General features: G+C 42.7%; 2 protein-coding genes across 7 annotated transcripts in view; one reads left to right on the top strand and one right to left on the bottom strand.

Annotated features, from left to right (window-relative positions):
• RNF115 (ring finger protein 115) overlaps positions 1-5,488 on the top strand; it is an 85,297-nt gene extending 79,809 nt beyond the window's left edge. For both annotated transcript variants that reach the window (XM_078355454.1, XM_078355455.1), the window contains one exon: positions 282-5,488. In XM_078355454.1, the coding sequence (XP_078211580.1) occupies positions 282-413 (132 nt within the window). In that variant the 3' untranslated portion in view covers positions 414-5,488. The remainder of the gene's footprint in view (positions 1-281) is intronic.
• A 2,654-nt stretch (positions 5,489-8,142) lies between these two features.
• Positions 8,143-24,264, bottom strand: CD160 (CD160 molecule). Of its 5 annotated transcripts, XM_054247761.2 has the most exons (5): positions 22,076-22,191; positions 19,399-19,543; positions 16,005-16,331; positions 10,762-10,899; positions 8,143-8,800 (listed from the first exon to the last, which is right to left on the bottom strand). In XM_054247761.2, the coding sequence occupies exons 2-5, from the start codon at positions 19,469-19,471 to the stop codon at positions 8,793-8,795; spliced, it is 546 nt and encodes a 181-aa protein (XP_054103736.2). In that variant the 5' UTR covers positions 19,472-19,543; positions 22,076-22,191; the 3' UTR covers positions 8,143-8,792. The 5 variants fall into 5 exon arrangements, with proteins under 5 accessions (XP_054103736.2, XP_078211584.1, XP_078211583.1 ...); XM_078355458.1 differs by lacking the exon at positions 22,076-22,191 and having other exon boundaries at positions 19,399-19,604; XM_078355457.1 differs by lacking the exon at positions 22,076-22,191 and having other exon boundaries at positions 8,408-8,709; positions 19,399-19,604.
• Positions 24,265-24,816: the final 552 nt, after the last annotated feature.

Below are 24,816 nucleotides of genomic sequence, written 5' to 3'. Positions count from 1 at the left end.
CTCACTGTTTGTGCTTAGCTCTGTTTGGTGGTACGTGTTAGCTCTTACTAAGTTGCTGGACTAGAATTGTACCTGTCAGCTCTGCTCAAGGTTCTGTTTGGGAGATATCCTGGCATCACACCTTAGACCCCAGAGCATGCAGTATGAGGATGCATTCCCTCTTGTTTTTCTATTTCAAGTCAGGAGTTTTGATGTGACAGTTCTCAGGGTTACTTAAGTGTGCAGTACTCCCAGCTTCTCAGGCCAGGATCTTCACATAGACTAATACTTTTCTGTTTCAGCATGACACATGTCCTGTATGTAGGAAGAGCTTAAATGGTGAGGACTCTACTCAGCAAAGCCAGAGCTCTGAGGCCTCTGCAAGCAACAGATTTAGCAATGACAGTCAGCTACATGACCGATGGACTTTCTGAAGCTAAAGACCACACCTGAATCAGGGCTATGGTAATCATCTGACCATAGCTGTAAATTGTATCAAAACAAAAAATTAGTAGATGGATATAGGAATCACATAAGAAACCCAACGCATAATATTAATGCAATGAATGTTTTTCTTCTCTAAATTTAAAGTTAGTATCTACAGATGGAATTGTATCTACAACCAAATGCCTCTTATTCGTGAATTCAGAGTGATAATTTTATAAGTGTGAAACTGAATTATGTAGTACTCCCCCCACCTGAATGGAATCAATCCCTTAGTCTGGTTAGGGTCCTGCTATCTGCCATGTCGCCTTTGTAACAGAGGTTTCCACCTCCTTCTCCACCCTCTACCCCACCATTAGGGTATTTTACTGTAAAAACAGTGGAACCACAGCCCTAAAGTCCTGCTGATATAAGTCCTTTTGTCTTAATTATATTTAAAAAAATCTACTCTTGATCACATTAGCTGTGAGGTGAGGCCAAATTAATTCAGGAATCTAAGACTAATGATTTTGTTTTGTCTTGATTCCTGGAGCACAAATCAAAGAATTACGGTGAGAAGGGAAAAGGGCTTTACCATCATGTGCTTAGTTTTCTTACTTTCATTTTTAAAGACTACTTCTGTTGATGCAGTTTCCCCAGAAAGCTACATAATGTATTTTGGGAGCCTTATGTTGGTAGGAATCTGATTCCATTTCCTTTTTGGGAAAGAGTTGGGCAGCATACATTGCTTTGAAGAGTGTAAAAAATGATCCCCAACTCACTGATTTTGTTTGTTTCTTTCTGTTGCCTAGGCTGGAGTACAGTGGCACGATCTCAGCTTACCACAGCCTCGACCTCCCAGGCTCAAGTGATCCTCCCACCCCAGCCTCCCGAGTAGCTGGGGCTACAGGCGTGTGCCACTATGCCTGGGTAATATCTGTGTTTTTATAGAGACAGGGTTTTGCCATGTTGCCCAGGCTGGTCTCAAACTCCTGGGCTCAAGCGATCCTCCTGCCTCAACATCTCAAAGTGCTCAACTCATTGTTTACTGTCTTTTTTCCTAGTAATCTTAAAATAATTTGTGTCACAGAAATAGATGCAGTAAGCATCTTCAGCCAGTTCACTGTTTTTAGTAACTCATTGGTCTTCAGGAGTTCAGATTTTACGTTGTCACATTTTAACTCTTTAAGCCTATTTTTCATCTTTTCCGCTTGGTTCTGGCTATACTGACCAACGTGATCATGTCCAAATCAGCTTGGCCTGGGAGAGGTAGGCCTTATATTTTCAGCCTAGTAGCACCCCATGCCCATGCTCTTTGTAGTATTTAAGTGTTTAACGTTGAATAAATGAAGAAGGTAAGGAATGTTGTGTAAACTTCAAAATCTCAAAAGGGGAGACATGTAACAGCTGTTGGTGTGCCTGAAGAAGGTATAGAGGGGCACCATTAATGTTGTCACATTAGCCTTTGACAGTTTACTATGATCAGAACAAGAGCACCACTCTCTAATGGGTTTCTTTCTTGGCTAGAAGTCTTTCCCAGTTTCTGTTGACTATCATATGCTGATTTGTGGGTGATGGAAGGGGGCTAGAGATACCTTTTCCTGTACTTTGGTAGCGGATAAAGGAGTCAGGGAGGGCAAAGAAAAAGTTGGGGAGTGGCCTGCTGCAATAATAGCCTGCTTCTAAAAGTTGTGACCAGAAAGTATGATTCAGCTGGGCTCAGAGGGAATAAAAGATGTTTTCTCATATACCTCCCATATTACACCTCTGTAGTGATTGTTTATTTGGGGAATGAGATCTACTTACTGTGGGTAGCCCCTGAAATATAGCTTGAGAATACACATTGGTTTTGAACTGGGGAGGGAGACTTAAGGAAATGAGGTGAATTATGAATATTTGGCCGTGACTTAGATGGAGGAAGGCTGTGTTGAAGTTGGAACACATTAGAGTTTTCAAGAACACAATGTCAGTTGTCTCATTAGAGTTTTCAAGAACACAATGTCAGTTGTCTCAGAAAAATTATCACAGCCTGAACGCTTTTGTTTGTCTGTCAGCGTCTGGAAATGCCAGGACAGGCAGTAGTTTTACTTTCTGCTAGAGAACTAATGCCTAGAGAACTAGAAAGGATCTGAGTTCTTTACAAAGATCTGAAAGCTTTACAAGTGGTAGAGACAAAGTGCTGGATAGGGATCTGCCTTTTTATACACAGTATAGCACATAGCATCAGACTAAGTTACCTGAAATTTTCTTCACTGTTTTTGCTCTGATGGATAGAGGACGTGAGACTCATTTTGCTGTTTCCCAGACCTGTCCCTCTTAACAAATCTGTTGTGTTTCTTCTCATAATGGGAGGTACCTCAGATGTCCAGGTTAATTTACGTTGAGGAGTTAGGGTTCTTTGTGGATTTATTATTATTATTATTATTATTATTATTGAGACAGAGTCTCTCACTCTGTCACCTACACTGGTGGGCAGTGGCATGATCTCAGCTCACTGCAACATCTGCGTCCTGGGTTCCAGTGATTCTTCTGCCTCGGCCTCCCAAGCAGCCAAGATTACAGGTATCTGCCACGATGCCCAGCTAATGTTTTATATTTTTAGTAGGGATGGGGTTTTGCCATGTTGGCCAGGCTGGTCTTAAACTCCTGACCTCAGGTGATCTGCCTGCCTTGGCCTCCCGAAGTGCTGGGATTACAGGTGGGAGCCACCATGCCCAGCCTGAGATTTATCCTAAGGAATTGGTTCACACAGTTACGGAGCTTGCGAAGTCCCGAGATCTGCAGTGGGCTAGCTAGAAATCCAGGAGAGCGGCTGGTGTAGTTCCAGTCTGAAAGCCAGTATGGAGACCCAAGAAGGAGCTGATAGTTTCACTCCAGTTCAAAGGCAGGAAAAGACTGAGGTCTCAGCTCAAGCAGTCAGGCAGGAGGAGTTTTCCCTTACTTGTTCTGTTCAGACCTTCAACTCATTGGATGAGGACCACTCACATTAGGGAGGGCCGTGTGCTTTATTCAGTCTGCTGATTGGAATGTTAGTCTCATCCCAAACCACCCTCACTGGCACACCCAGCATACTGTATGACCAAATATCTGGGCGTCCTGTGGCCTAGTCAGGTTGACACATAAGATTAACCATCACAAGAGGAAAAACAGAAATGATGCATATATACAGAGTGTGCCCGATCTCCCTTAAGTTTCACCAAGTGAATAATGTGTCTCTATGAGAAATGCTTGCTTTGGCTTAGAGGCCTCAGTACTAGTTACCGAGTTACTGACCTCAATACATAGTTAAGCAGTGGAAGAAATGTATACGGGATGTAATTTGCTGTGTATATAATCTGTTTTTTCTTTTTAGCCTAAATTAGCCTGGAAGGCTGAGAGACCTCCCATTCTGGGAAGAAGCATTTTAGATTATTTTGTCTAACACCAGAACATGGTTGTGGTTAAGCATTTACTTCTAGGAATGGCTTGTCCTTAAATGTTTCAGACACAGTTTAGATATAATGCCCAAGGCAGGAGGCTAGATAGCCTGGACTTTTCAGATGTTCATTCTTTACAGCTGGAAGGCTTACACTCAGGAATCTGGAGCCTTTATAGGAGTCAAGGGAGAGACGGTTCAACTTGCCCTGATTGTCAGAGAGAAGAGAAAACTCGCAGTTCTGATCTTGGAACACTTAGTCTGAACTTGAGGTCTTTAACTTCATGTTAAGCAGCCTTCGAATTTTATGCAGTGCTGAACAGATTATTTTCTTATTCTGAATGACTTTTCATCTGTATCTTTTCCATTATAATTCAAGTAGTGCATATGTATCCTCTTGGCTGTTACAGTTTGAAACAAGAGGAAAAAATTATTTGGTGAGCACATAATTAGAAAGATTTCTTAGAGACTGGTAGACTTGGGAGTTGTGAGGTCATATAGGGCAGTGCCTTGGTTTATTGCCTCTCTGGTAGTTTCCAGATAGGTTAGTCTGACCCATCTTCACGTGGGTTAGTTGTGGTTGGACAGAACTAGAGAGTCTGATGGGAAGAGCAAGAATTAGGTGCTATCTCCAATATCTTTAGAGTTTCAGAATTAATGAGTTGGGAGCAAGGAGAAGAAATAACCCCAGCATTAAAAATTCATTTTCCCTCAAAGTTCCTGTTGCCGGTTCTCTGAAGAGTTAAGAAACTTGGCGAATCCAGAATGACATTTTGTCCCTGTTGCTGTAGCTCTTTGACTCTTTCCCTGCAATAATGCTTTAATTTATGAGAAAAAGTCTGGAGGATGTAGAAATGGCTGTTAAATAGCTTCCTTTTAGCTCATCGTAAAGTGTGTCAGCATTTGCTGCGTAATAGTTGGGCAGGTGCTTCTTAAATGTTTTCTTTGAGCAGGAATTGGTCCAGGAATTGGCTCTTAAGTTAGAAGGGAAATTTTGGGGGGAAGAACTTGAGTTTTCTGCAGTCTTTGATTAAATAGTTATTAGGAAAAAAATTTCTTGCTTATGTCTTTGTATTGCATATTTATATATATATATATATGAATATATGTGTAAATACAGATATTTATATTCACACACACATCTATGCACGTTTCACACTGGAGGAAGAAGGGGTATGGTATGCACTGAGGTAAAGCGAGCAGGGATACAGAAGAGGGCTGGAGCCTCACAGTCTGATTCATTGTATATAACCTGATTGTCAAAGAGAAGAGAAAACTTGAGATTTCTGATCTTGGAACCCTTAGTCTGAACTTGAGGTCTTTAACTTCCTATTAAGCAGCCCTTTGAATTCCATGCAGAGGGTCTGTGTTTCCCGGAGTTCTCTGTTACAGGGCACTGTTGGCTTAATCATTTCCAAGGGTTGAGACTAAATGACTTTGAGGAAAGGATATTCAACATCCATTGTTTCTAATTATAATTATAAAATAGAACTATAATACAGTTATCTATTGCTATTGAAAAAAGATTTTTCTGACAAATTATTGACACCAAATTGAATAATTCATGACCTTCTACATGCTTCAGCTTCTTTCTCCCTGGTTTCCAGGTGCTGTTTCTTCAAAAAATACAAATTAAATATATTGGTCTTAATAAATCAGGAGGGAAGCATAGTCTGTGTCTGTTTTAAATGACAACAACAACAAAACAGCCTTTGGGGCTTAAGGAGTGGAAGACAGAATTTTTTTTTTTAAACACAGTTTCACTCTTTCACCAGGCCAGAGTGCAGTGGCATGATCTCGGGTCACTGCAATCTCTGCCTCCTGGGTTCAAGTGATTCTCTTGCCTCCGCCTCCCAAGTAGCTGGGACTACAGGCACGCGCCACCACACCCAACTAACTTTTATATTTTCAGCAGAGACAGATTTTGCCATGCTGCTCAGGCTGGCCTCGGAACTCCTGACCTCAAGTAATCACCGCCTCGGCCTCCCAGAGTGCTGGGATTACAGGCGTGAGCCACCACGCCCGGGTGAGAAGACAGATTTTAAGAGAGGGAGCAGGGCTGGTATCTGAATAGGTATTCGGATGTTAGGGGAAAACGCTTTTTGGCCTCTGTGGTAGAGAGACGAGGAGATAAAAGTGCTGTTTACAAGAATAATGCACTGGAGCTTTGGGGATTGGGAAGGACTGCCAGCGTAGAGTTCTGTTACTGAGAATTTCCAAAATGAATCTCACATAAGTTCTGATGCAGTCAGATGGAGGGAAACTTTGACGTGATAAACATCACAAATGGCTGTCCTAAAGGGGGACATCCCAGCCTGCAGCAATGTCAGTGTCTCAGTAGTCACTGGGAGCCGCTGCGCTGCTCCAGGGGTTTGAAATAGAACACAGAGAATATAATGTCTTCAACTGGAGATGCTTTCCAGGATCAAAATAGAGCCGTTGTCTGATCCAAACGACATTGTAAGGTTTTAATCTCTCATACCTGCCACAGACAGGTGCATTATTGGCATTCAACTTTAAGGTTTTATACATACAGACTTTATGTTTTCCTGCCAAGCTACACTTGGTGTCCACAGAAGTGTAGTTTGTATGTTGCCCTTTTCCCTTCTTTCAGTCAGGACACTTAGATCTGTGAATCATAGGATGTAGGCTTGTGGTTCTTTACCTTTTCCAAAAATTACTAGATTCTTGGCTGGGCGTGGTGGCTCACGCCTGTAATCTCAGCACTTTGGGAGACTGAGGCAGCAGATCACTTGAGGTCAGGAGTTCAAGACCAGCCTGGGCAACACAGTGAAAGCCCATCTCTACTAAAAATACAAAAATTAGGCGGGTGTGGCAGCATGCACTTGGAGTCCCAGCTACTCGGGAGGCTGAGGAGGAAGAATCACTTGAACCCAGGAAGCAGAGATTGCAGTGACCCGAGATCATGCCACTGCACTCCAGCCTGGGCAGCAGAGAGACCCTGTCTCAAAACGAAAACAAAAAAACTCCAAAATTATTCCCTTCCAACAACATGACAGCCATATTACTAGTATTTTTGGTAAAAGCTTACATAACAAAAAGCTGCTGTGATTTCAGTTTATCTTTATGAGTCACACTAGAATCTGTATCCAGTTGAAATATAGTATATACAAATACTTGAAAGGTGTTTATTCAGGCTGAAGATTATGGTATATCGATTCCTTGTAATAACCTCATGGCCTCACAGAGGTTCAAAATCACTCATATAGATCAGGGCTAAGATGTGTGCCCAGAAAACTACCTGTTCATGCATGGAAACCTGTAGGCTTGTTTGAAGTCAATTGTATCAATACATTTTGAAAACCAAGAAACAAATATCCTAAATTTCTGTTGAACCAAGCCCTGAGATAAGCAGAGCAAATAAATTCTTTAGAAGCAAGACTTAGTTGCTATGTACAAAGTATATTTGCTTTGTATGTATTTTCCTTGGTTCGAGTCAGAGCTACTCGTCTCATGCTCTTAAATGTCTTGATAAACTTGGGCAGTGTATCCTTTCTGTGATTGTGTGTCACAGATTGTTATATATGGACTATAATTAAGTATAGTACAATGGCTGAAACTTTTCATATAGTTGGATATAACTTGTTACTGAGACTTCTGGTGATTATATAATGTTGAGTAGCTCTAGGAGATTCTTTGAATAGTAAAAATAAAAGACATCTCTACCCATGTGAACTTACTATTTAGTTAGAAACAAAACAGGTAGAGAAGGATTACAACGAATATGACGTAAGAGAAAGCTTTGGAGACTGGAGTCGGAATTCAAATGGTTCCAGGTTCCGAATACAGACTGTCATTTGATTCTCAGAACAATCCTGTGGAAACAAGGTGGCGTAGGCAGTATCACTTTTTACAGACAGGCAAGCAGAAATAGCATCTCAGAACTTCATTTGCCCAACGACAAATAACTGCTGTGTTACAGAGCCAGAATTTGAATCCAGGTCTTTGACTCCATGTCTAGACCTTTTATCTCCATAGGATACAAAGTCTAAAATCCTTAGTTTGAGGTTCAAGATTACCACTAATAAGGGTCTTATCTCCCTCAGCCATCTCTCTCTTCGTTCCCACAATCCTTAGCTCCCACGTTTGGCAGGTCCTTGCCAAAGATCACCACAGGTCAAGTGTCTCTTTCCTGTTAATGGCTCACCATGGAGCTGTAGCTAAATTTCTGTGCTCTTACCCCTTTATTCATGTAGTTCCTCCTATCAGGGATACCCTGCCTACTGTCTGCTTCACTATGACAAGAGGTCATCTGTCCAGAGAGAAAGAAGAGAGTTTGTGAATTTAGGAGAAAAGACTGCACATCCTGTGATGGGCATTTATTTACAGAGAGAAATGACCAAAGAGGTTAACAGGCATTGAGTTGAGGCTGGGCAGTTGTAGTCTGTGGTGCTCTGCTCTGCACAAATCTTGCTCTTCCTCCAGCAGTGCTGTGTGGTTGCTGTTGAACGTCAAGGTCTGGCTGCATTTCCTCGTTTTCATGCCACGTCGGTCACTGGATCTGGCTGTCTTCCTTTCCGTCCTACGTATCTTTGCTTGTTTTCTCTCTTTTTCCTTTACAGTGTTAAATAAAAATTTCTTCCCCCCAAATTTGGTGTTCTTATTTTCTTTTGACATGACTTATTTTACTGTGTTGATGAGGAGAGAGGAAAAGTTCTTCTGGGGTACAAAAAAGCATGTATTTATCCAATATTTGAGACCGGTATACCAGCCACTTTGTTAAAGCTGTTTTAGGTACGGGAGCTTAGGAGGGCAGAGGCAGGTTTGCTCTGACAGTGAGGAGGGAAACTCAAGGCTCACACTGATGTTTCCACAGATTCTTGGTATCTTAGCATCTCTCCCCCTGTGCTCCATCGCTTGCTTCTTTGTGCCTATATTGTAACGAGAAAGATACTAAGCCAGAGTCAGACTTATCTTCCTGTAGCTTTTTAAAAAGTTTATTTTGGCACAAGGCTTACAAAGCTGTGGAAAGAAAAAGAAAGTCTGTATTACTGCCTTATAACTTAGAATAGCAACAAAAATACCTGATAAAATGAAGTCTGACCTGTCCTGAGATGTGCGTTTGATAGGCCCTCAGGACTGTAAAGGGACTGGAAAAGAAAGTAGGAACCATTTTATGTGTTGTGTCTTATTACTAAAGTTAGGGCTGTGATCCTGAGCAAATCTCGTTCTGGTGGGAGGGGGGAGGGGCTAGCCTTGGATCGAAGCAATAGACGCCACTCAAAAAGTTGAAGGTAGGTTTTCCACTCGTAACTCTGAATTGGCACAGTGATAAGACAAGGATATTCACTGAAATTAGCTTCATGAGCTGAGAGGGGCACAGAGATCCAGGGAAACTCCCTCCTTTTCCCCATGTGTAAACATGATAACGATCTGTGTGATGTTTCTAGACCTGAGAAAGCGTGTGTACTATTCTGAATAATACCTCTTTCCATAATTCTACCAAGCCTTGAGCTGGTGGAGACGGGTAAACAAAGCTTGTAAGTAGTGTATATTTTCTTGTTTAATCAAATGTTGAGCTTTAGTTTTTTCCTTGTGTTAACTTTAAAGCTACTTGAAGACCGGAGAAAACAAAAGATTGGATTCAAAAGTTCATTCTCTTCACCTGAGTGGAAAAGGGGGAAAAGCACAGTCATTTTTTTTAATTTTTTTTTTTTTTTTCCTCTAGGATGACTTGGGAATCAAAGATAGTAACTGGTAGTAGGTTGTATGACTACTCTCAATTTCCCCTTTAGAATTTTTATTCTAAAATAAAATGTATTTCATTGGTTACAGTAGCCTAACCAAGGGAAGTTAGGCTAGTTACTCAGTTAGTTAGTCAGTCAGTAAAAAAATTGTGTCTAAAGGGTCAGACTGTTATTCGTGTTTCCTCCTGAAAACTGGCATACGCTTAAACTTGGAAGATCCTCACCAAGGATTACAGATAAGGTCTCTGTTTTCTTTTTGAAATCTCTGTTTTCTTTTGATGACTTGCAAATAAGGGACTGGAGTAGGGAATGTTTTGGGGGTCCTGTTTCTGGAAAGGGGGGGAGGCACTCTCAGAATGAGGGAGGTGGTGGAGGTAAGAGGTTCTTTGCACATAGTAGGTCATTACTGAGTGTAAGGTTTTAGAGTGAGAAGGATCTGGATTAATTGCTGTGAAGGGCAACATAGAATGTTTTTTTGAGAAAGGGTCTCACAGTGGCATGATCGTGGCTCACTCAACCTCAACCAACCTGGGCTCAGGTGATTCTCCTGCCTTAGCCTCCTGAGTAGCTGGGACTATAGAGCTTATATTCTGATGCCACTCAAAACAGTGATAGTTATTGATTTGAGGAAAATCTAAATAAAATGGAGTTAAGAATGCCAAGGACAGGCAAAAACCTGTATCAGTTGCTTGTTAAACAAAAACATAATGACAAATTATTGGAAGTTTCACTTTTTGTTATAGGGAAAACGGTAATCCATATGGATAAATGGTGCTCAGAGGACTCAGCTGCATGTGTTAAAAAATACTCAGTCTGGCCATCAGCCTTTGCTGAGGAGCCGCATTGTTCAGAACCCACCTCCAAACCAAGTATCGCGTGCCTTGTTCTTCCTGTAATAGCCAAAAACCTGTTGCCTCGACTTGTAGCCCTCTGTTCATGCAGTGAGTAGAGGCAGCTCTACTAACTTGCCTCTCTCACAGGCCTTTCCTAACGAGTCTGACCTCCTCCCCACTGAAAAATCAGATTCATTTGTCTTCCTCTAGATACATGAAGTCTTTAGTGCCTTTGGATCAGGGAAACTGGTTGGAACTTCCTGTGGATAGCCTGGGCTTGAGAAACATTTTTCTCTCCCTCTGGACTTCCTTTCCAACCTTCTCCTCCTGGAGAATAACAATGGTGGCAGAAATCTAATAGTAGATTTACAGCTTGGGGTGCTTATGGCTCTTCTGGACATACCTTGAAGGGCCACCAGGCTGGTGACCAGCATCGCCCAGACCTTTTCTTGTAGGAAGCCTGAACTGAGAGTGCCTTCGCTATGGCCGAACTCAAGGTGGTGCCGTCGTTTGGATCCCGTCACTGTGTAGTTCCCTGTGTCTGGTTCAAAAGAGAATCGTGGGTCAGGGGAGGGTTCAGAAATCATCAGTACCTCCCTTTACATCACCTCTGACATCGCTATGATCTCCAAGGCTACCTCCCGCCATAATTCATTACCCAAATAAGTATTTTTCACATTGTGGGGAATGATGATGTCCTTAAGCAGCCATAAATAAGGATAGAATCTCCTGTGCGTTAGATGCCGGGGATGCAAACAGACCTTAAAGTAACTCTAAAGTTTTGCCACAGAGATAGCTGAAACAGCTTAGTCACCTTGGACTTGGGTAACCCCAAATACCCCCATTTTCTGGAGTGCGTCAAGCAATTTAGCCTAAGTTAAAATCTTGCTCTTTGGAGTAGATGTGGGTTTTTTTGGTTTTTGAGACAGGGTCTTGCCGTGTCATCCAGGCTAGAGTACAGAGTTGTGATCACAGCTCACTGTAACCTCCACCCCCTGGGCTCAATCGATCCTCCCACCTTGGCCTTCCTAGTAGCTGGGACTACAGGCATGCGCCACCACGCCCAGCTAATTTTTGTATTTTTTTTTTTGTAGAGATATTTTCAGTGTGTTGGCCAGGCTGGTCTTGAACTCCTGGGCTCAAGTGATGCACCTGCCTTGGCCTCCCAAAGCGCTGGAGTTGCAGGCATGAGACACCACACCCAGCCTAGATTGGATTTTTATCCAGCATTTACTAGTTGGATGAACATAAATTATCCTCAGGCTGGAGTCATCATAGAACAGTAGCTCAAAAGACCATGGAGATTAAGTAACATAATATCACTTAGCACAATGCCTGGCCCACAGTAAGCACTCAGTAAATGGCAGAAATTTTCATTTTATTTATTTGACAGAGTCTGGCTCTATTTGTTTGTTTGTTTGACAGACTCTGGCGCTTTCGCCCAGGCTGGGTGCCTCAGCCTCCCGAGTAGCTGGGATTACAGGCATGTGCCACCACACCCAACTAATTTTTGTGTTTTAGTAGAAACTGGGCTTCACCATATTGGCCAGGCTGGTCTCGAACTCCTGATCTCAAGTGATCTGCCCACCTTGTCTTCCCAAAGTGCTGGGATTCCAGGTGTGAACCACCACACCCAGCCAACATTGTTTATTAATATTATTTGTTACCTGTCTCCTTTTTTTTTTTTTTTTTGAGATAGAGTGTAACTCTATCGCCCAGGCTGGAGTGTGGGTGCAGTGGCACAATCTCGGCTCACTGCAACCATTGCCACCCGGTTTCAAGTGATTCTCTTGCCTCAGCCTCCCAGAGAGCTGAGATCACAGACGCATGCCACCATGCCCGACTAATTTTTGTATTTTTAGCAGAGATGGGGTTTTACCATATTGGCCAGGCTGGTCTCGATCTTCTTACCTTGTGATCTGCCCACCTCGGGCTCCCAAAATGCTGGGATTACAGGCCTGAGCCACCACACCTGGCCACCTGTCTCTTCTTAACTAGTTTTACCTTCGATGGGGTTTTACCATATTGGCCAGGCTGGTCTCGATCTTCTTACCTTGTGATCTGCCCACCTCGGGCTCCCAAAATGCTGGGATTACAGGCCTGAGCCACCACACCTGGCCACCTGTCTCTTCTTAACTAGTTTTACCTTCCAAAATGCACCTAATTTCCCTATTTGGGGAATCATCTAGATGTGCTGACTTTAATACGTAAATATGCTGAGAAGACGAAGAAAGCATTCTCTCTTAGGGACAATCTTCACAACTAGAAAATACATTAGGAGAACAGGGATTTCAGGTTATAAGGAGCATGGACTGTTGTACCTCAGTCTTGCTCCAGGCTTAGCGCTGGGCCTGGGATGCATAATACATACTTGTTAGATGAATGAAAGAGGAGTATCCACCAGTGCAGTTTAACTGAAGCAATGGATTCACATAAAGAGAATGAGATTTTATGGAGTCTCTAGTGCCAGGCTAAAGGAATTTAGACTTTATCCCATAGACAGTGAGACGCCATTAAAACTCTGAGTGGTATGGCATGTCCAAATTAGCATTTTAGAAGGACAAGCCAGTGGCAGTATGTAGAATGGATTGAGAGTTGCTGGACCATTCTTAGGGAACATTCAGAGCCAGGCGATGGAAGGATGAATAGGGCACAGCTGCTGAACTCAAGGGACTCACTCGTTAGGAGACTACTGGAATATGTTAGATGTGGGGTGATGAAGACCTGAAAACCACCTTTGGAAGGAAAGGAGTAACAAAGTACTGCTGTTTCTCCCAGTAAGTACTGCCGTGGGGAACAAGAGCAGTGCTTAGTAACTCTCTGAACTGGGGGTTAAGAAAACAGGAGGAACCAAAGTTTACTCTGAGTCATGAACAGAGACAGGATCACACACAGGAAAATAGGTTTGATACTGAGTTTGAGGAGATGATAGGGCCTCCAGGAGCTAAGCGTACAGTTAGTTTAAACATTCAATTAAAACTTAACGGAAGAGGTTCGAGCTGGAGAAATTGATTTGCTAGTCAATTGCAGAGAGATGCTGGTTTAAATCATGGGTAGATGAGAACTTGGAAGAGAGTAAAGAGAAAAGGTTGAAGGGGCGAGGAGTGAGTGTTGGGAAATACTGAGAGGTGGGAAGGTGGAAGTAGAGAAGGCAAAAGAACATCCAAGCAGGTAGAGAACCAGGGAGCACAGTCACTCCAGCCTGGTGACAGCAAGACTCCGTCTCAAAAAAAAAAAAAGGTAAGATAGGCCGGGCGGTTTGGGAGGCTGAGGCGGATGGATCACCCGAGGTCAGGAGTTCAAGACCAGCCTGGCCAACATGGCAAAACTCCATCTCTACTAAAAATACAAAAAAATTAGCTGCAGGTGGTGGTGCGTGCATGTAATCCCAGCTATTCGGGAGGCTGAGGCGGGAGAATCGCTTGAGCCTCAGGGGCGGAGGTTGCAGTGACCTGGGATCACACCACTGCACTCCAGCCTGGGCGACAGAATGAGATTCTTTCTCAAAAAAAAAAAAAAAAAAAAAGTAAAATACTTGTGAGTTCATAGGGAATAATAGCAGTACTGTTATATCCTCCTAGGCTTATTGTCTGAGACAGCCACTGCCGACTCTTTGAGATGTCTTAGCATATTCCTGAATAATACGCTCACACGGCTGCTTCCTAGGGGCTTTCGCTACAGTAGATGAGGGTGTGGTCTCTTACACTTTCACCTGTTTTCCTTCTCTGCATTCTTCCAAAAATAATTATATCACCAATTTATTTAGATTAGTCATGTTCACATAGTTTGGATTCTGTTATTTTTTGCAGAATCAAGTTGGGTGCTATGTTTCTTTTGTAAAATTCCATTTTCTCTAGAGGTAATGACCACCTGAATTGATTTTATTTATTTTTTACTAGGAGAGTTTTCCATATCCCTTATTGAATCCTTTTATCAGGTCTTTAGTGGGCCTTTAGAAAGATGATCTGTCAATTCCACTTTTACCTCCTAGAGATCTGCCTTCCAGAGTCCTCTTTCCCTTGTTCTCTTCTGGACTCACTGCCCTTTTTTAATGTTAGAACTTCCTGGTTTTTTTTTTTTTTCTTTTTCCACTAGAGATGGGGTTGTCCTTCCTATGTTACCAAGGCTTGTCTCTTAACTCCTGGGCTCAAGTGATCCTCCCACCTTGGCCTCCAAAAGTGCTGAGATTACAGGTGTGAGCCACCGTGTCCAGCCTAGAATTTCCTTTTCCCTGTTAGATTCCTTGTTTCCTGCATCTCCTTTTACCCCTTTATGGATTCACTTCTTGTTTTAGTGAAGCACATCCTCTGGTAGCTTCTTTGAAAAGATCTCTTGGGGCCGGGTGCAGTGGCTCATGCCTGTAATCCCAGCACTTTGGGAGGCCCGGGTGGGTGGATCACGAGGCCGGGAGTTCAAGACCAGCCTGACTAACATGGTGAAACCCCGTCTCTACTAAAAATATAAAAATTAGCCGGACATGGTGGCAGGTGCCTGGAATCCTGACCTCGTGATCCACCCATCCTGGCCAATATGGTGAAACCTCGTCTTTACTAAAATACAAAAAATTAGCTGGGAGTGGTGGGGCGCAACTGTAGTCCCAGCTACATGGGAGGCTGAAGCAGAGGAATTGCTTGAACCCGGGAGGCAGAAATTGCAGTGAGCTGACATCGTGCTACCACACTCCAGCTTGGCAACACACCGAGACTCCATCTAAAAAAAAAAGTCACATGGAAGGCAATTTTTTTTTTACTCATAGCATCTTGTGAGTGTCTTTTTTCCTTTTCTTTTTTCTGATAAAGCTTATAATTCTCAGATAGTGTCTTTTCTCTTTCCTCACATTTGGTTTATAGTTGGGCTGAATATATAATTTTAGGTAAAGTTTTTTTTTTCCCCCACGGTATTTTGAAAGCTTGCTCTATTGTCTGGGAATATAGGAACGCAGGGATGCTCTCTGTAGGGCAGAATTTGACTGAAGGAAGTCATAGAAAGCTGGGGCTGGAGCGGCCATATTTAGGATACACCAAAGTAGTAATGAGCAGGGAGCGGACACAGGGCCAAACAGCGGCAGAAGCTGGAGGCCTCGCTGCCTCAGAGCGCGACAGTAACCGTTTTAGGTCCTGTCCCGTTTCTGGTTTCTGATTCCAGGAACTGGAACTCATGAGGGCCAGCTGTACTTTTTGCTTTGTTTTTTCCTCCTATAATTTATGGTACTTTGAATGGGTTTCTGTTTCTTCCAACTAACCACTCCTTAAGACAGATACCCATTTTATCTCACACCTGAGCTCTTTGTTGGCCTGAATTTAGAAATAACAGCCACATTTCTGGGAGACCTCCGAATTGGGAATCAGGAGGCCTAATTTCTATCTGCTTTTACAGCACTGGACAAGCCTCTTCAACCCCTGTGACTCCATCTCCCTGTCAATAAAAATGCAACGGCCACCCCAGTAAGAGTTTTAAAATTAAAGGCAAAATGCGATGATGTTTGTATGTGGACTTTGAAGGAAGGCAGCATCTGCCGATGGGAGGGACGGAAAGCATTGAGGAAGAAGGAAACATCCCCCAGGGCCTGAACCATGTGGCTCTGTCTCCAGCTGTCAGCCCTGGTCACTGCCCCGCCTGGTGGCATTAGGAGGACTGGAGACTCACCTGTGACTAGAATGGAGAGAAAATGGCCCTGAAGGCGGATGTCTGACTTCTGGTTTCTGGCACAACACTGGTAGGTCCCACTGTCCGATGGTGTGACCTGGCTTATGGTGAACACCAGCTGGGATGATACTTCACCAGCACCATCTATCCCGGGATCCCTTTTAGGTCTCAGCTGTTTCAGACTGGTCTCGGGAGAACAGTTTCCAGACCTGTCCTTGCACAGAAACACTATAAGCCCCTCAGCCTCTTCTTTCTCATGCCACACAGTACAGATTAAGTGTAGTCTCGTTCCCTCCCGGGAGGCTGAGCTGGTGATGTTCATGCCCCCTGGAATGGAAAGGGAAGAATTACCCAGAGGTCAGGGCGCGTTCTCTGAGTTTCACCATAACTGCTCCTTATCGCTGGAAATCTTCAAGGAAGGACTGGAGCAGAAGCTGGCAGCAGTGCTGGCAGACAGGAAATACACATGACGGCTCTGTCGATGGCCGTGTGACTGTAACAAGTTACCTAACTCCTTGGGCAGTAGTTTATTCATCTGGAAAATGAAAATTAAGGGTCTAAATAATAAGCTCAAAGTGTCCATTCATTCACAGGTTTATTTGTTCCTCCACTGAACAAGTACATTTAGGCATTCACTCTGCCAAACCTGGTGGGGCTGTGATGACGAGGACATGAGCCCCACTGTCAGACCTTTATTTTCTCCCTAACCACTAGATGACTGAGAATTTTTTTTTTTTAAGAGAAAGTCGGCCGGGCTGGTGGCTTACGCTTGTAATCCAAGCACTTTAGAGGCCAAGGCGGGCGGATCACCTGAGGTCAGGAGTTCAAGACCAGCCTGACCAACATGGTGAAACCCCGTCTTTAAAAAAAAAAAAAGACTTGCTCTGTCACCCAGGCTGGAGTGCAGTGGCACAATTGTGACTCACTGTACCCTGAACTCCTGGGCTCAAGTGACACAACTGTGACTCACTGTACCCTGAACTCCTGGGCTCAAGCAGTCCTCTCACCTCTGCCTCTTGAATAGCTAACACTACAGGTATGCACCACTATGCCTGCCTAGTTTTTTATTATTTTGCAGAGACAGGTTCTCACTGTGTTGTCCAGGCTGGTCTTGAATTTCAGGCATCAAGCGACCCTCCTGCCTCTGCCTCCCAAAGTGCTGGGATTACAGGCATGAGCCACCGTGCCTAGCCACTCTCAGTTTAAAGTCTAGAAAAAGATTAGCAGCACCCAGTGGGTGCGGTGGCTCACACCTGTGATCCCAGCACTTTGGGAGGCTGAGACAGGCAGGAGTTCATGACCAGTCTAGGCAACACGGTGAAACCCTGTCTCTACTAAAATACAGACAGAAAATTTGGTTGGGCATAGCAGTGTGCACCTGTAGTCTAGCTACTCAGGAGGCTGAGTGAGGCAGGAGAATTGCTTGAACCCGGGAGGCGGAGGTTGCAGTGAGCCAAGATCGTGCCACTGCACTCCAGCCTGGGCAAGAGAGTGTGACGTGACATCGTCTCAAAAAAAAAAGAAAAAACAGATTAGCAAAAAATTGCAGTTTAATTCCACAGTTATTATTACTGAGGAATCTAAGAGATTCCTCTGTCTGACGAATCAAGGAAACTTCACAGTGAAGTTAGTGCTAGAGTTGAGACTTGAAGGATGAGTAAAAGTTTTTCTAAGAAATACACAGCATGAGGCCACAGAAATACGAGTTGATTAAAAACAAGGTGGGGCCCGGTGACTCATGGCTATAATCCCAGCACTTTGGGAGGCCAAGGCGGGCAGATCACCTGAGATTGGGAGTTCGAGACCAGCCTCACCAATACGGCAAAACGCTGTCTCTACTAAAAATACAAGATTAGCCGGGTGTGGTGGCCCATGCCTGTAATCCCAGCTACTTGGGAGGCTGAGGCAGAAGAATCATTTGAACTCTGGAAGTGGAGGTTGCAGTGAGCCGAGGTCTCAACATTGCACTCCAGCCTGGGCAATAAGAGGGAAACGCTGTCTCAAAAACAAAAATAAAAACAAAAAACACCCACTGTGGAAATGGAGAATGGACTGGAGGAACAGACTAATTATCGAGGGACCACTGGTATCCAAAGACCATGACTGATGGTGCCAATCTGCAGACTTGATTATGTTCCCTGCAAGTAATCTATGACCTGGGTACAGAAGTGGAGAAAAGGGTTGGGCTGACGGAGGATACTGTCCTGGCTCAGGGGCCGTGTCTGACCTGATTCTCCAGTGCATTGGCCCTGCCGCCTTTGTGCCGTCCCTCATTCTCAAACTTCACTGCCTTCTCTAGCTTATGTTTCGTGGTCAGTCCATTGCTATAATCTCCCCCTTACACCCTCCCTCAGCTCCCTTAGCTTTACTCCCACTATGACGAATCCTTGCAAAACCCCAGCCTTGGTTAATAAAGCTCTCTGCTAAAAACCCATCAGGCAGACGCTGAGGCTGCCAGCCCCCTCGCCTACTCCCTTGGCAGCGTGATCCCCTATGACTTGCTTTGTAAGACTCCCCTTGGTGGCCGGGCGCGGTAGCTCACACCTGTAATCCCAACACTTTGGGAGGCCGAGACGGGTGGATCACGAGGTCAAGAGATCGAGACCATCCTGGTCAACATGGTGAAACCCCGTCTCTACTAAAAATACAAAAAATTAGCTGGGCATGGTGGCACGTGCCTGTAATCCCAGCTACTCAGGAGGCTGAGGCAGGAGAATTGCCTGAACCCAGGAGGCGGAGGTTGCGGTGAGCCGAGATCGCGCCATTGCACTCCAGCCTGGGTAACAAGAGCAAAACTCCGTCTCAAAAAAAAAAAATATATATATATATATATATATATATACATACATACATACATACATACATATAAGAGCCTAAAGGAATCTTAGGTTGAGGCACAGATTACCAGGGTCCTTGACACAGATAGCAGAGGCAGAATGGTAGAGAGGCAGTAGTATCAGTTCTAACAACAAAAAAAAAGATGCCATATTTTTTACTCTTACTTAACGTCTAGAAGAGTGAGTTGGCCGGGCGCCTGAGGATCACCTGAGGTCAGGAGTTCGAGACCAGCCTGACCTATATGGTGAAACCCCTTCTCTACTAAAAATACAAAAATTAGCCAGGCATGGTGGCATGCGCCTGTAGTCCTGGCTACTCGGGAGGCTGAGACAGGGGAATTGTTTGAGCCTGGGAGGTGGAGGTTGCAGTGAACTGAAATCACACCACTGCACTCCAGCCTGGGTGACAGAGCGAGTCTTTCTCCCCACCCCCACAAAAAAAAAAAGAAGAAGAGTGAGTCCTTTGCTTCTGCACCAGAGAAAATCACGGGATCCAACCCTTCCCACAAGCCCAGGGTCCTCGCCACGGCTGTCTCTGCTCTAGGGCCTATCCTTACCACCAGACTGGATGCCCAGAACTGCCAGCAGGATGGCCAGGGCACAGCAGCCTCTGCCAGGTTCCATCAGCATCCTGCACGCTGTCAGCAGGCCCAGGAACTTGAAGCAAATGTTGGCTCTGCTGGTATTCTTGGCTTCAGTCTCCTGAAAGCACAGGGGGACCCACTAGACGAAGCTTTCCAGGGCTCCAAGACTATCTCCCCAGCCCAGGCACCAGCTTTGATTGGCTAGAGTATGATGGAGGTAGAGGAGGGTCTGGGCATGAATGTTCAGCTGGCTGGGAAGTGAGGTGGTAAACCACGTGAAATATACTAGGGTGGGGGTGGGGAGAAGGGAGAGATGTGGGGAGACACCAAAGCCTATTTTCTCACATTTTTTTTTTAAAGTTAAATTAGATTGCTGGGTCAAAGACTATACGCATTAATACTTTTTTTCTACTATATCAGATTGCTCTCCAAAAAGGCTGTTGAGAATCAGATGTTCTGTAGAGATCTGTTTTATTTTGCATTTCCATGATTAGTGAGGTTGATCTTTTCATAGGCTTCTTGGCCACTGGTATTCCCTTGTCTATGACTTGTGTGTTTATAGTTCTTAAAAACTCAACTTTCAGGAACTTTCTCTATATTAGAGATATTAACCCAGCTGCCATTTTTAGGCAAATACTTCCTCCCAATTTGTTCTTTATCTCTTCACTTCGTTTATGACACTTTTTTTTCCACAAGGAAAATTTACATCATATGTGATTAAAGTCAACGTATCTATCTTTTCCTCTAAGTTGTCTGGGCTTCCTGCGTTGTTTAGGAAAAGTTTCCCTCCGATTGAGGCTATACTTTTCATTCAGTATTTTTTTTGTTTTACTTTTTATAATTATACCTTCTAATCCTGGCTAAGAAAAATTACCCCTGTTTCAAAATAAACAAACTGAACAAAAACAAAGACCTGAATTTCATCAGTAGGGAAATGGTTTAATAAGTTTCAATTAATCTATACAATAAAATATTAGATATTGTTAGAAGAATGAGATACTTCTATAAATATGGGCCTGAACATCTGTTCATGATACAGCATTAGGTCAAAAAGGGCAACTTGCAATTACGTATATAAAATAAATATATTTTTTTAAAAATCCTCTCTCTGTATATATTTTTAAAATATATTTGAAGTTTTATAGTTTATAACTTTTAAATAGGTAATTACATTCACAGAGTTCAAAATTCAAAAGGGGAAAACAAGAAGTTTTCTATAAATGTATTTTTCTGATTTTTATAATCAGCTTGTCTCGTCTCTCCCTTCCTACCATGTACCACCAAGAAAAGTCCTATTGGTATTTTATTTATTGGGATATGTTCAATTTGTGTTTTAACTTAGGGAGAAATGAATTTTTTTGTGACACTGATTCCTTTGATCTGAGAATGTGATACTCATTTTTCAAATATGTACATCTCAGATGTGTATAGAAGTTTTCTTCATAAAGTCTTGGTCCATTTCTTAGCTGAGTTCGTTTCTTGAGTAATTCATATTCTTTGTCACTACTGAAAGTGTCATCTTTTACCCGTTGTGTTTTTTAACTTGTTTTTTCAGTCTATCTTTTCATTTTTCTTTGTCGTTCGTATATGAAAGGCTATTTTTTTAACCACATATTAATATCATATCCAGCTACCCTCCCTTCATTTTATTGATTTTCAGTTATTCTCTTGGATTTTCCAGTCAGGCAATCACATTATGTGTAAATAACAATTACTTCCTTTTCTATTTTATACCTCTAATTTCTTTCTTCTAATTGTATTGGTTAATATCTCCAGAAAAATATTAAATAATAATGGTAATAATGGATCTCTGTGTTTTTTCTAAGTTTAATGGGGGATGCTTAAATATTTCCTTATTAAGTATTATAGTTTTGAGAATGAGATGTATTTTATTATGTTAAGGAATATATATTTATTTCTATTTTATTAAGAGTTTTAGGCTGGGCATGGTGGCTTATGCCTGTAATCCCAGCACTTTGGGAGGCCGAGGTGGGCAGATCACCTGAGGTCAGGAGTTCGAGACCAGCTTGACCAACATGAAGAAACTCTGTCTCTACTAAAAATAACAAAATTAGCTGGGCATGGTGGCACATGCCTGTAGTCCCAGCTACTCGGGAGGCTGAGGCAGGAGAATCACTTGAACTCGAGAGGTGGAGGTAGCAGTGAGCCGAGATCAAGCCACTACACTCCAGCCTGGGCAACAAGAGGGAAACTCCGTGTCAAAAAAGAAAGAAAGTTTTAAAATGTCAGGGATGGATGTGAATGTCTTATTAGTTGCCTTTAACGATCAACTGAAATAATCATATTATTTTTCTTTATAGATTTATAAAGATGGTTATCTACAGTAATAGATTTCCTAAAATTGATACATCTTTGCAGTTCTAAACAAACAAAAACGGAAACCATTTGGTCATAGTATGTTATTCCTTTCACATGCTGCTGTATGCTGTTTCATAGTATTTTATTTAAACTTTAAAAAAATTGAAAGGCCCAGGTGCAGCAGCTCACGCCTGTAATCCCAGCACTTTGGGAGGCCTAGGTGGGAGGATCACTTGAGCCCAGGAGTTTGAGACCAGTCTGGGCAATGAAGTGAGACCCTGTCTCTACCAAAAATACAGCTAAAAAAATTAGCCAGGTGTATTGTGCATACCTGTAGTCCCAGCTACTAAAGAGGTTTAGGTCGGAGAAGCCCAGGAGTTCAAGGCTGCAGAGAGGTATGACCTCCACTGCACTCTGCCTGGTTGACACTGAGAACCTGTCTGTCTCAAAAAAACAAACAAACAAAAATTACACACATACAAAAATCAACTAACCAATCCAGCAAGATATTAAAAATATAATGCACCGGCCAGGTGCGGTGGCTCAAGCCTGTAATCCCAGCACTTTGGGAGGCCAAGGCGGGTGGATCACGAGGTCAAGAGATCGAGACCATCCTGGTCAACAAGGTGAAACCCCGTCTCTACTAAAAATACAAAAAAAATATGCCTATAATTCCAGCTACTCAGGAAGCTGAGGCATGGTGGCGCGTGCCTGTAGTCCAGCTACTCAGGAGGCTGAGGCAGGAGAATTGGCTGAACCCAGGAGGCGGAGGTTGCGGTGAGCCGAGATCACGCCATTGCACTCCAGCCTGGGTAACGAGCGAAACTGCGTCTCAAAAAAAACAATAATTATTATATATATATATGTAATGCACCATGACAAATGGAATGAGGTTTCATTTTTAGAAATTCTTGGATAATTTAATATTAGGATTCTATTAATAACATACTACTGGATCAAAAAAGAAAGTCAATATTACCTTCTGATAAAATCTTACATTAATTCCCACTGAAATCCTAAGTGAGGTGGTAATGGATGAATACTAGTCAATATAGTGGTGAAATGTATATCTTAGATAAAATTTCAGCATCACATTTAATGGTCAAATATAGGATAATTTCTATTAATATTAGGAACAAGGCAAAGATGCTTCCTATTATTTCTGTTATTTTACATTGTTCTGGAAGTGTCTGACATTACATTTAAACAAGAAAATAAAGCAAAGGGTATCCATATTGGAAATCTTAAGGCAAAATTATTACTATTTTTATGTGATATAACTTACATCTGGAAAACCCAAGAAACTTAATTAAGAATTATTAGAAACAGTAAAAGATAGAGTATCTGAATAGGCAGCTCACAAAAGAGGAAATGGAATAAAAAGTTTTTCAGTCTTACAAGTTTTCAGGGAAGTACAAATTAAAAATTCAGAGTTCAGAATTTCAGAATTACCACCTGTTAAGTGAACAAAAATTTAAAAGTTGATAAATTCAATTTTGGTAAGGGTAAGGAGGAATGGGGTAAATCATTCGCTCTAGGTAGAACTATACGTTGTTACGGCGCTTTGGGGGAATACTCATTATATATTAACCTTTAAAATGAGCATACCCTGTCCCTTTGGCTATAGCTTACAGAAATAAAAGCATGAGTGTGCTAGTATATATGTACAAGAATATTCACTGCAGCATTGTTGATAATACCAAAAAATTAGAAACAGGTGAAGACCAGGTGTGGTGGCTCACACCTGTAATTTCAGCACTTTGGGAGGCTGAGGTGCTCAGATCAGCTGAGGTCAGGAGTTTGAGACCAGCTAGCCAACATGATGAAACCCTGGCTCTATTAAAAATAAATACAAACATTAGCCGGGCTTAGTGGCAGATGCCTATAATTCCAGCTACTCAGGAAGCTGAGGCAAGAGAATTGCTTGAACCTGGGAGGTGGAGATTGCAGTGAGCCAAGATCATACCACTGCACTCCAGCCTGGGCAGCAGAGCAAAGCTTTGTCCCCCTCCCGCTCCCACACAAAAAAGAAACAGGTGAAGACCCCATTGGTAGAAGAATGGCTGAATAAATTATTGCATATCCACAGAATAGAATGTTCTGTAATTATAATTTGTATAAAATAATAAACTAAAATAATGTATATAAATAAATATAATTTAATAAGGTACTTATGAATACATAAGATTAATTTTCCTAAATATAATTATGAGTCAGAAAATATGCTAATAGGAAAAAGTCCCATTCATTGTAGCAACCAAAAAGCCCGTAAAATGTCCAGAAAAATGTAACACGATTCCAAATAGGACCCATAGGATAAAAACTATAAAGTACCGCTAAAGAACGTAACTGAAAACCTACGTAAAGACGATTGTTAATTCTGTCTGTACTTACCTATGCATTTGTCACCGTACCAACAAAACAGCCGCAGCAGCCCATGGTGCGGCCCCAATGTCCTTTCCTAGCCTTGACCTCTTCTTGCCCCCTCTCTCGCGTTATAACTTCATGCTACACCGGAATGTCCTGGTGACTCTTGAAATGAAACATGGAATATTGAGTGACAAAGCATCATTTGATTCAAAGAGGAAGATTCATTCAGTCCAGGATTGTGGTTAAAAAGCAGAGTCTAGAGCCAGAGTGTGTTCAAATCCTGGTCCTAAAACTTAATAGTTGCATGACAAGGTCAAGTTCCTTAGGTTTCTGGGCCAGGCAGTATGCTCAGCCCTTAATAAATAGTCCTATTTTACAAACACGGAGCATGTGTAATGTGTCAGGCACCGCGAGGCACGGAGAGCTCACTGGCACAGCAGAGGCAGATGTTGTGGTGCTTTAATCGTGTCTAGCGTCAGACCTGCCTGTTTGAGATCTGGCTTTAACACTTACTATCTGTGTAATACTGGGCGCGTTTCTTAACGTCTCTGAAAAGGAGTGTACCTGTACAATGGTGACAAAATATTGCCTTCTAGGGTTGTGAGGGCCAAATTAACCTATGTAAACTACTTACCGTAGTGCCTGGCTGGGAATAAGGGCTCAATAAACGCTGGCTATGATTGTGTTTTTTGAGACAGAGTC

Source organism: Callithrix jacchus, chromosome 18, assembly GCF_049354715.1.
Source record: "Callithrix jacchus isolate 240 chromosome 18, calJac240_pri, whole genome shotgun sequence".
Lineage (NCBI taxonomy): Eukaryota > Metazoa > Chordata > Mammalia > Primates > Cebidae > Callithrix > Callithrix jacchus.
Note: the sequence above shows the minus strand (reverse complement) of the source record. Positions and strands in the feature narration are given on the sequence as shown.

Bases quoted from the DNA above. Each gene is read 5' to 3' on its own strand.
- CD160 (XM_035279464.3), bottom strand. From the start codon at position 19,471: ATGCTGATGGAACCTGGCAGAGGCTGCTGTGCCCTGGCCATCCTGCTG. The intron at 16,332-19,398 runs GTAAGGATAGGC...TTTCCATTCCAG, and splicing joins TCTGGGCATCCAGTCTGGTG to GGGGCATGAACATCACCAGC. The intron at 10,900-16,004 runs GTGAGTCTCCAG...CTTTTGAACCAG, and splicing joins TCTCTCCATTCTAGTCACAG to ACACAGGGAACTACACAGTG.